This window comes from Herpailurus yagouaroundi, unplaced genomic scaffold (genome assembly GCF_014898765.1).
Source record: "Herpailurus yagouaroundi ecotype Mexico unplaced genomic scaffold, PumYag 210, whole genome shotgun sequence".
Taxonomy (NCBI): Eukaryota; Metazoa; Chordata; class Mammalia; order Carnivora; family Felidae; genus Herpailurus; species Herpailurus yagouaroundi.
Genome location: NW_024412441.1, coordinates 235,224 through 247,023, shown reverse-complemented (window position 1 = coordinate 247,023; position 11,800 = coordinate 235,224). Strand labels below are relative to the sequence as shown.

General features: G+C 43.8%; 1 protein-coding gene and 1 long non-coding RNA gene across 4 annotated transcripts in view; one reads left to right on the top strand and one right to left on the bottom strand.

Moving 5' to 3' along the window:
- USP34 (ubiquitin specific peptidase 34) overlaps positions 1-483 on the bottom strand; it is a 250,839-nt gene extending 250,356 nt beyond the window's left edge. Inside the window, exon 1 of one of the 2 annotated variants that reach the window (XM_040453637.1) lies at positions 118-483. In XM_040453637.1, the coding sequence (XP_040309571.1) occupies positions 118-160 (43 nt within the window). In that variant the 5' untranslated portion in view covers positions 161-483. The remainder of the gene's footprint in view (positions 1-117) is intronic. The other variant, XM_040453636.1, reaches the window with a different exon arrangement.
- Positions 478-5,709, top strand: LOC121016243 (uncharacterized). 2 transcript variants are annotated; one of them, XR_005784174.1, is made up of 2 exons: positions 478-846; positions 5,166-5,709. It is a non-coding gene; the product is annotated as an uncharacterized LOC121016243 (long non-coding RNA). The 2 variants fall into 2 exon arrangements; XR_005784175.1 differs by lacking the exon at positions 5,166-5,709 and adding an exon at positions 1,938-2,119.
- The last annotated feature ends 6,091 nt before the right edge of the window (positions 5,710-11,800 follow it).

The window sequence follows — 11,800 nt, the reverse complement described above, 5'->3', positions numbered from 1 at the left end:
GCTAGGCCGGCACGCCGCCTGGCTCGGCCGTCGCCTCCCGCAGGCCGCGGCAGCCCGGGGAGCTGCGCGGGGCCCCCAAACCGTGCACCCCCACAGGCCGCCGCCGCGGCTACTTACTTTCATTTAACACCTCCACCAGGTCTGCGCAGTTCTCGCACATCGTTCGGCCGCCGCCCCCCCCCTCCCCCGCTTCGGATCGCAGTGACTGATCACGACCGGCGGGGGGGAGGGGAGAGAGGCGGAGGAGGGGGCCGGCCGGCCGGCGGGGCGGGGAGGCGACGAGGGCGGGCGGCGGCGGGGACGGGGCGGAGAGCAGGAGTATGGGGGAGGGGGCCGGCGGTCCCCGGAGCGGGCGGGGGAGAGGAGGGGGGCGAGGGGAGGTGCGCAGGCCGGAGGGGCGCGGAGGCGCCGGCGGCGGGGAAGGGGGGGGAAGGACGGGGGGAGGGGAGAGGGAGGGAGGGGGCGGGTGGGGAGAGAAGCAGCAGAGTCACTTCACCGACCAGACGCCGCGGCCACCGCTGACGCCGCCGCCATTTTAATAGAGCGTTCGGGCTGCGCTCGGCTCTTTCCGCCCGAGCGAAGGAGCCGACGAGAAACGCCTCGCGCTCTCATTCCTCCGCCTCCTTCCCTCGCTTCGCCTCCCGCCCTCCCACCTCTCCCTCCGCACACACGCCGCACGCTCCACACCCCGCCGCGGCCGGCTCGCCGCCCTCCCTTTCCTCTTCCGTCTGGCCTCCCCGCCCTCGGTCCACCCCCTCGGCGCGTTCGCCCACCCCGCCCAGCCCGGATCTCTGTCAGCGGCCGGAAGGGAAACACGAAGCCAGCGCGGCCGCGGGGGGAGTCCGAGTGAGTAGGGGAAGATGGCGGAGGCACCGAGCGGCTCGCGGTTGCGCGGCGTCGCCCACAGCGGCCCACTCCGCGCGCTGCGAGGTCCCGGCGAGCGCCGGGTCACTCGCGCCGCCCTGTTCCCCGCCCTTGCGGTTCGCCATTTTTCCTCCGGGCCCACGACGGGGGGTGGGGGGGTTGATGTCGATTCCTCCCTCCCAGCGCTCAGGTTTTTGGGGGGTGGGGGAGGCAGGGGGTTCACGGAGAAGCCGGGCCGAAGCGACGCCGCAGCCCAAGTTGGGGCACACGGCCCTCTCCCCGCGGGGCTTTGTGAGAATGGAACAGCCCAGGGGCGGCGTAACCTGCATGCGTGTCGATCGTACTACCCTCGATTCTGTAAGGCTCATCCGTCCTCGAGCAGTAAGACACCTTGACGTGACTAGAAATGGCGGAGTGAGGAGCGTTCACATGGCATCGCCTCCCTTGTACGCGAGAGGGCCCCGCACCAATTGCCTGCCACTCTACAACTCTTCACCTGAAATAGCACATTCCTCTCTGCGAAGAGCAGATCGCCAGGGTATTAAGATGGGAAACGGAGAATGAAGAACCGGAAGGAAAGGGGACACTCCGCTCAAGTTGGTAGTGTTAACTAGTTAGCATTAGGAAAATTTTCCTCACACCAGCCCTTAATACGTCCTCCTTGATTTCCATACCCAGTACGTTTTATAGAGATGTGACTGAAGAGACCGAAAGGGCGTGTACGTAATCTTAGAACTGTGTCACCCAAGCAGCTATTAAGACTAGTAATTGGTTTAAAGGTTGTGTCGAGGTTGGGTCCCACCGTCGTTCCATGCCAGGACCACCTTGCCAGTGTTCTTATAAAGTTTCTGCCCACCTGTTTTACACTGCTCCATATGAGCAGGTGAGATTTCCGAGCTGTAGAGAGATTCTGCCATCCTCTCCCCTTCTTCCCATCTTTAAAACTCAGGTTTCTGCACAGTTGACTTTTGGCATCCGTAGCAGACATGGACCAGCCAGCATCCATTCCCACCCACCCTTTTTACCTGCCCACAAGGAAACTTGCCAAACCCAAATTTTGTTCTGTTTTTCAGGTGGCAGCTAGAGACTCTGGTCTCTGGAAGGAAAGCCCCAAGGAGTACTTGTTACGGGTTAAAACAGTCATGGTAGGGCTGAACCTATGTTTGGGTCCTTGCCAGTGAAACGTGAGCAGAAATCTGCAGAGTGGATCTTTTGGAAAGAATTGCCCATTCCTAATAAAAGAAGGGGACAGGGGCGCCTGGGTGGCTCGGTCGGTTAAGCCTCCTACTCTGAAACTCCTGATTGCAGCTCAGGTCATGATCTTGTGGTCGTGAGATTGAGCCCGGCGTTGGGCTCTGTGCTGAACTTGGAGCCTACTTAAGATTCTCTCTAAAATAAATAAAATAATAAAATGCTTTGAGAATCTAGAGTATTGTTGTCATAAATGATCATTGCTCTTCAGTCACCACTTAAATGCTCAACACACTTTTTCTGTAAAGAGCCAGATAGTAAATAGTTTCGGCTTTATAGACCAGCCAACTTCCTTATCACAACTACTCAACTGTTAGAACAAAAGCAGCTATAGACAGTACGTGGTGGAAAAAGTATGGCTGTGTTCCAGTAAAATTTAACTTACACTGAAATTTGAAATTCATGTTTTCATGTGTCACAAAATACTATTTTTCTCTTCATATTTTCAACTATTTAAAAATAGAAACCCATTCTTAACCTGCAAACCGTACAGAAATGGAACTGGCCAGATTTGGCCTATGGGCTATAGTTTACCAACAACCCTTTATCTACTTCAACTGCTTGTTAACAGAGAAAAGCATAAAAGACCATGAAAAACAAGGTTGTCTGCCTCCTAACTAGAATCTTCATTCTTCTGTGCTGATTTAGTATCCGTATCAACAAGACATTTTAATGTATTTGAAAGTTGTACGTTCTAAAAGTATGATGAAGCAGAATCTGCTAAAATACCCCTAAATCCTTATAAATCTGGATTTTCCGACCAGTAATCAGCAATGACTACACCTTCAACAGCTAAGATTGTTTTCAATACTTCGTATACATGTCACCATCTAGTGGTAGAATCATGCTTTCAGTAAAATTACACAATCTATGAAATTTTTAATTCTTGAGTTTTGTAATATATCCATAGTATATTCCTAGCTCCTTACCTGAAAACCAGCCTCACGTAAACAGCTTTGGAAAACTAATCTTACCATAGAAATTATTTGCCCTTCGTAGCATTCTGGTTATTACTGAATACAGGATTTTGTCTGGAGTTTGGCGTTGAAGCCTGATTGTTACTGTCAGAGGCCAGAGTTCCCGCAGAATTTACTCTTGTCCCTCACACCCACACTTACCCCTGTTTTGTGGGACTTAGGAACATTATTAGAGGCAAGTATGCTATTTTATTCTTTCCACAGCACCCAGCCCAATGCTTTGTGCATAAGATCAGCAAACTACTGTTTGGTTCTTAACTTGATAGAGTGATTGCTTTTATAAATAAATTGGATTATAACACTTCCCTACCTAAAACCCTTCAATATTCCTGTTGCATTTAGAATAAACTCTATTTGAGCCTTCCCTAACCTCTGTGGTTTCCAACCTCACTCTTGTTACATTCCAGCCACACTGGTCTGCTTTCAAACATAAAATCTTTTCTGCTCTGGGTCTTGGTGAAAGTTGTTTATTCCTAGGACATGCTGCCTTAATTTTGAAATGGCTGTGTCCTCACAGTTTCAACTTCGACATCATCTCAAAAAATATCTCTCCTCCCCTAGAATATTCTATAATACTCTGTTCATTTCCTTCACAGCTCTTACCTTTATTATTACTTTATTTCTGTTTATTTGTAATGGGGACATTGACTGCAAATAAACAATTTTTAAATTAAGAATGGCAGTAGACAGTCCAGTCAGGACTGGTACAGTGGCTCAAGGTTATGAACCCAAGTTGTTTATTTCCATTTCACCTTCCACACATTGGTTTGTCACCTCCTAGTTGTGAACTGGCCACTATGGCACCAACTGTCTGCTTTAAAGAAAGAAGGAGGAAAGATGATGATGGTCTGTCTTGGTTTGGATTCCCCACAAAGCAAGCCCTGAAATAACAAGTGAAAATAGTTTTATTGTGTTAGCATCCAAGAAACATTGGTAGGATAGTGGAGGAATGAGATAGGAAATGGGAGAGTAAGTGTCCAATAAAAGATTCATTATCAAGCCCCTTAATCCTAAAGGTAACTGAAGCCTAATCCCCCCTGGTAAATTCTGCAAACCAATATAAAACATGTGCCTTAAAATCGTCTTACCCTACCCCCCTCCACCCACCCCAAAAAACAAAACCTCCTACCCAAGGGACAAGGAAGCTGGGTATTTACATGTACTGTCTTTAATTGTTAGGGGAGGGGTTGTGGGCAGGCAGCAAAGCAGGCTTCCTTGCTCAACCAGGAAGGCATAGAAATGCAGGTGCCAGCAGTTGGAAGTCTGGCCACCAACTGTATGCTTAAGTGATAAGAAGTAGAGGATATGGGCAGAGCACTGTGACAGGATCTGGTACACCCCTCTTCCCTCTTCTGTCTTTCTTGAATATAGTTACGAAAATCTGGAGAACAGCAGCCATCTTGAAACAATAAACCTGTGAGCAAAAAGCAAACGCCAAGGCACCGAAAATGGCAGAGTGGAAAAAGAAAAGGCCTGAGTCCCTTGTGGCTTTGCTGAGCTGCTGAATCGGTGCTAGCAACTGCCTACTTGTTGCTGCATAAGATATTTGGTTATCTAACAAATACAAAACTCTAAAGGCACCGTAAAGTATTTGTAGCCTAAATGCAGTCATGAAAAATAGTGTGGTAGTTAAAATAATGTCCCCAACCCCCATACATGCCTATGTCCTAATCCCCAGAATTTGTGAATATGGTACCTTAAGTGGCAAAAGGGACTTTCCAGATAAGGACCTTGAGACAGATTATTTTCTATTCCTGTGGACTCAATTTTTTACATGAGACTTTAAAATTAGAGAACCTTTCCCAGCTTTGGGCACAGGGAGCTGTGACTGTGACTACATGAGAATGGTTGGAGAGGGCCTCCTGGGTGGCTCAGTGGGTTAAGCATCTGACTCTTGATTAGGGCTCAAGTCATGATCTCACGGGTTTGTGGGATTGAGCCTCATGCAGATTGAGCTCTGCACTGTCAGTGCAGAACCTGGTTGGGTTTCTCTCTCCCTGCCTCTCTCTGCCCCTCCCCAGTTCGTGATCTCTCTCTCTCTCTCTCTCTCTCTCTCTCTCCCTTTCAAGATAGATGATGAATTGAAATGAAATGAAATGTTGGAGAGATGCAACATTCCTGACTTTGAAGATGAAGGGAAGTGGACCTTGAGTCAAGAAATGTGGGTGGTCTCCAGAAGATGGAAAAGACAAGGAAACAATCTCCCTTTCAGCCTCCAGAAAAGAACCCAGCCAGCCCTGCTGACATCTTGATTTAGCCCAATGAAACCCATGTTGGACTACTGACTTACAAAACTGTAAAACAATGTTTGTTAAATTTAGTTTTAAGCCATAAATTTGTGGTAATTTGTTTCAGCAGCAATAGAAAACTAATAGAAGTGATGTGCAGAGCTAGAGAATAGCATATGCAAAACTCCTGATACAAAATTCCTTGCTTCTTTCTAGGAACAGAAATAAAGCCAGTATGACTAGAACATAGTTGGGAGAGAAGGCCCATGCCAGACTTAACAGAGTACTGCAAACATTGTTAAGATTTTGGCCTAGATCCTAAAAGCAATACAAAGCATTTAAGTGTGTAAGCAACACAATCAGGTTTTTATTAAAATATTCACACTAGAGGTGCGTGGGTGGGTCAATTGGTTAAGCATCTGACTTCAGCTCAGGTCATGATCTCGAAGTTGGTGAGTTTGAGCCCCACTGTCAGCGCAGAGCCCACTTCGGATCCTCTGTCTCCCTCCATCTCTGCCCCGCCCCCACCCCCCCTCATGCTGTGGTTCTCTCTCTGTCAAAAATAAACAGGGGCGCCTGGGTGGCTTGGTTGGTTAGGCGTCCGACTTCGGCTCAGGTCATGATCTCACACTCCGTGAGTTCGAGCCCCGTGTCGGGCTCTGTGCTGACAGCTCAGACCCTGGAGCCTGTTTCAGATTCTGTGTCTCCCTCTCTCTCTGCCCCTCCCCTGTTCATGCTCTGTCTCTCTCTGTCTCAAAAATAAATAAACGTTAAAAAAAATTTTTTTAAATAAATAAACATTTAAAAAATAAAGATATAAAATAAAATACTCAGACTAATGGGGCACCTGGGTGCCCCGGTCAGTTAAACATCTGACTCTTGATCTCAGCTCAGGTCTTGACCTCAGGGTCATGAGTTCAAGCCTTGTGCTGGACTCTGCACTGGGCATGAAGCCTATTTAAAAAAAAAAAATCGTTTAAAATATTCAGACTAATATGTAGAGAGTAGATTAAAGATAGGGACAACTGGGGGTTATTAATATTAATCCAGAAAGATGATGATAAGCTTGGACTAGGATAACAAAGAAATGGAGAAAAGGGAGTCCATTCTAAGAACATTTTAGAGGTGAAAAGAACAAGACTTGATTGATGGGTATGGGGAGAGGAAGTATCAGAGCTATCTCCAAATAAGAGATTTGCCCAACTGGGTAAATGATGCTGCCATTCACCACATTGGGGATCACTTAAAGGAGGACCAGAGGGAGATGGGATCAATAATGACAAGTACTATTTTGGAAGCACTCAGTTTGAGCTGCCTGTGAGGTAACTAGGAGTTGTTGACCAGGCAGTAGTTTGAATCTAAAGCTCAAAATAAAACTCAGGACTGCAAATATAAAATCAATCCTTAGTATGGTAGCTCTTTATGGGGAAAGATAACTGCTATACCTCTAGCATTATAAGTTCTAGGCATGAAGAACAACCAAAGAACCAGTTCCCTCAGCTGTCCCCTCTTATCAGGAAAGTAAAAACTTTCCAGAAGCCCCTCTGGCTAACTTTACTTTCTCATTACCTAGAACTCTGTCACATGGCCACCCTTAGAGCTCAAGGAAAGCTTGAGCTCTATATGTGTGTGTATGTATATATATATATATATATATATACATACACACACACACACACATACATATATTACTTGATATACATACATATATATACACACATACATATATACACTTGAGCTCTATGTATGTATGTGTGTATATATATATATATATACACACACATATATATAAATGTATAAAATATATATATTTTGTATGTTAACATAATTGACAAAGTAATTCCTCACTGCCAACTAAGCCAAATCAAACCAATAAAATGTCTAGCTTCATTCTTCAAATTAATAAATATATATTTTATAATGTATATTTTATAGATTTGGATATTTTGAGGAATATTAAAGACACCAAAAAATACATTTTGGAACATCTTACAGGTTAGATAACTAAAGTAATAAAGTAAAATAATTAAAAATTTTGAAACTATACAGTAAAATACTGTTTCTATTATTTGTGTTTTTTAAATGTTTATATGTTATTTATTTATTTATTTGGGGCGGGGGTAGAGAGTGAGAAGGGAAGGGACAGAGAGAATCCCAAGCAGACTCCACACTGTCAGCACAGAGCCCAATGCAGGGTCTGATTGATCTCTGTAGGCCTGAGCTGGGGCCAGAAGTCAACTATTTTAACATGCACTCCAGGTAATTCTGGTATAGGTGGTCCTTGCCTGATGCTATGAGAAACACTTGAGATAGGTTTCATCCCATTTCTTCAACATACGCTTCACTATATTTGAAAGTAGGAGGTGTGGTTTCTCTTGTAACTGACTTTTCTTTGGCTCATAATATCCAGAACTTTTTTTACCTTCTCCTCATATAATATGGTTTTAGTTCTATACAGGAACCCGATGGAGAAATTAAGCCTTGTCTAGAGAATAGCAATGTTTTTACAAAACATGGCACCTAGAAATATAGTCTAACAGCATACAATGCATAAAATTATAATCTCTCTTGTTCTGGACAACGTACTTCAATTAATGTAGCCACATAATATTTGGCCACTCTCTAGTTAATTAAAATATTTAAGTCTTGGGGCACCTGGGTGACTCTGTGCTCAAGCATCCAACTCTTGATTTTGGCTCAGGTTATCATCCCAGGGTTGTGGGATCAAGCCCTACGTCAGGCTCCGCACTGAGCATGGAGCCTGCCTAGGATTCTTCCTGTCCCTCTCTCTCTTCCTCTTGCCCCTCTCCCCTGCTCATATGTGCTCTCTTTCTCTCTCTAAAATAAATAAATAAATAAATAAATAAGTATTGAAAAAACCGAATAAAATATTTAATATAAAATAAATATAATATAAAATATTCCACATGTCCTGCCCATAAACCAAATTTTTCCTTATATTTGTACAATTGCTTTTTTTTACCTACTTGCAATATTTTTCAATGATTTCTTCCTGTTGTAGCCCCTTTTCTGTTTATAAAAGTAATATTACTCATTGTAAAAACTATAGAAAAATATGAAGAAACTAAATATTATTATCCCATACCCAATCATCGGTACTATCAACATCTTGACACATGTCCTTTCATTCTTTAATAGGCATGTAAATCTTTTTATTATAATGGGACTAAACTGTTTAGATGAGATAAACATTAAGTTTTTTTTTCATGTTCCCATGTACAGATACATATCACTTTTATTGCCCATAGGATAACATTGCATTATATAGTCAAAATAATTTCATTAAACTGGACTTAATTGATGAACATAAGCAATACCACAATAAACTAATATGTTCATCTCTGTGTACTATTTCATTTATTCTCTTAGGATAAATATTAGCAATAAAGTTATTGAATACAACCATCTTCAAATGGACCCTTTGTGTCCTGGATGTTTGTTCTCTGTCTCCTCTGTTGGCTTCTTTTTATCTCTGAACACTGGTGTGCCTGGGGCCCAGCACTAAACCTCTTCTCATTCGATCACATCCAGTCCCATGGATTTAAATACCACCTAACAACTTGGGGCACCTGGTGGCTCAGTTGGTTGAGTGTCCAACTTCGGCTCAGGTCATGATCTCTCAGTCTGTGAGTTCGAACCACACGTTGGGCTCTGTGCTGACAGCTCAGAGTCTGGAGCCTTCTTTGGATTCTGTGTCTCCCTCGCTCTCTGCCCCTCCCTCGCTCATGCTGTGTGTGTGTGTGTGTGTGTGTGTGTGTGTGTGTGTCTGTCAAAAAGAAATAAAACATTTTAAAATTTTAAATAAATAAATAAATACCACCTAACAACCAATAAATTCATATCTCCAACCCATCCTCTCCCCTGAAGCTAAACACTGTCTTAAAATCTCCACTTACCTAAGGAGTATTTTTAACTTAAGTCCAAATTTGCACTTTTTTTTTTTTTGTTTTATTTAAGTACTTTCTACACCCAACATGGGACTCAAACTCATGACCCCGAGATCAAGAGTCACACACACTTCCAAGTGAGCCAGCTAGGTGCCCCTGAACTTTTGGTGATCTTTGCCAAACCTACCTCTTTTCAATAAATGGTAACTTCATCTAACCAGTTGCTTAGGCCAGAAATCTTGAGTAACTCCTCTTTCTCTCATGTTCCATCTGTGATGCAAATCCTGTTGGCATCAAACAGGATTTCAAGATATATCCAATTTTGAAAATACATCCACAATCTGGCCACTTCTTAGTACTCCCACCCTAGTGCAAGCCACACAATCACTTCTTGCCTAGATTACAAATTGAATAATGCCACTTCTCTGATCACACCTTCCAATGGCTTCTGTTTTTACGCCTTGCCATGACCTGTAAGTCCCTTCATGATCTGATCTCTCTCCCCTCTCGAAGTTCTCTACCACTTCCTCCTCACTCATTCCACCCTAGCCTGACTAAACACCTTGTTCCTCTAACACGGTGATTTTCAGCCCAAGATATTTTCTCCCCAGGAGACATTGTCAATGTCTGGAGACATTTTTGGTCGTCACAAGAAAGGAGGTGTGCTGATGACATGTAGTGTGTAGAGGCCAGGTATCCTGCTATAAACCATTCACAATGCACAGGGCAGCCCTGTGCAGTAGAATCCATGTAGCTCCCATAGTATTTTGTTCATATTCTTTATTGCAGATTATCTTTTTCGCTATCCGCCTTTGTCATCAAAAGGAGAGTTTGTCAACTGCAGACAGAAAGTATGTGTCTGGCACACAGTAGGTACATAAAAGCATTTTGAAAAAACTCACCATGTTATCTAATAGTTTATTGGAAAAAAAGCTTATTTGGCAAACTGGTGTCAACACACTGCTATTGATAAATTGCCTTATTGTTCCCAATGTTCACCACCCCACCCTCCCCAGTTAAGGAAATATTCTTCCCTGCCCTTTCCAGGTGACTTACACTGAATGCCTATGGGAAGAAGAGAATTCCTCTGCCTGTTTATGGCAGCATTGGACTGTGACTTGCTATGGCCAACAGAATGTAGTGATTTCAGTTCTGAGTGGCAGAATCCTCCTCTATACTGAGGAGTCATTGAACACAGTTCTATCATTGCTCTTTTCCCCTGCCATGAGACTGAAGGAGTCCTCCCTCAGCCTGAACTGCAGAACGACAGAGACACATGGAGCAGGGCCACACCTAACTTGCAACTTGAGTGAGAAATGTGTCATAAGAGAGGTGCCTCATTTGTCTCGGTCAGTTAAGCGTCCCACTTCAGTTCACGTCATGATCTCACAGTTTGTGGGTTCCAACCCCGCTTCGGGCTCTGTGCTTTCAGTGCGGGGCCTGCTTGGGATTCTCTCTCTGTCCCTCTTTCTGACCCTCCCCCACTTGCACATGCTCACTCTGTCTCAAAATAAATAAACTTAAAAAAAAAGAAAAAAGAAAAAGAAATGTAGCATAAGCCAATGAAACTTGGGGTTGTTAGTAATCAAATAAAAACCTCTGGAAGGCTCATCAAACACCTACTCTAACAAAACTTAAAGGTAATTGAACCTATATTCAATGGGATATAGTTCTTACTGAGGTGAATCTAATTAAGCATATTAACTATAATATACTATTTACCGGGGCCTGATGAAGTTGCCATTTTCTCACTTGTTTAGCTGTCCAATGTACACAAGTTGCAACAATCAAGTTTCTCCTGGCACTACATAGTAATTAATTACTGTACACAGTAGGAGCACAAAAAAACGGAGTTCCTTTATCTTTCAATTGATTACTTTGTCCTCATACATTTTACACTTAAATTCTTTCATCTCCTTCATACTGCTCTCCTCCATCTTCTTATGTTCTGCTTCCTGTTTCCTTCCTTTAGAAATTCTAAATCCTGGGGCACTTGGGTGGCTCAGTCAGTCAAGCATCCAACTTCGGCTCAGGTCATGATCTCACAGTTGGTGAGTTTGAGCTCCGTGTCAGGCAGGCTCTGTGCTGACAACTCAGAGCCTGGAGCCCGCTTCAGATTCTGTGTGTGTGTGTGTCTCTCTCTGCCCCCCTCCCCGGCTCGCGCTCTGTCTCTCTCTCTCTCAAGTATGAAGAAACATTGAAATAAATAAATAAATAAATAATTTTTAAAAAAGGAATTCTAAATGCTGAAAAAATAAGTAACAGAAACTCCAAACTATGGTTATAGTTGGGTCAAAGGAGACTGAGGCCAAGAGAAAGGACCCAATAAAATGGCCCAATAAACACTTTAGAACTGTCAAACTTGTAGTGTTTGGAAAACTGCTCTCACTAAAAAAAAAAAAAAAAGAAAAAAAAAAAAGAGAAAACTGCTCTCACTTCATTTCATTCAAGAAGGATCTTAGAAATGTTTGTCCGAGGAATTTCATCATGTTGAAGTACTGATCCAAGATCACAACTTGCCCCTGGACTACACAGTGGCAACAGGTTAATGCATTAGCGAGGCATGCAGCAG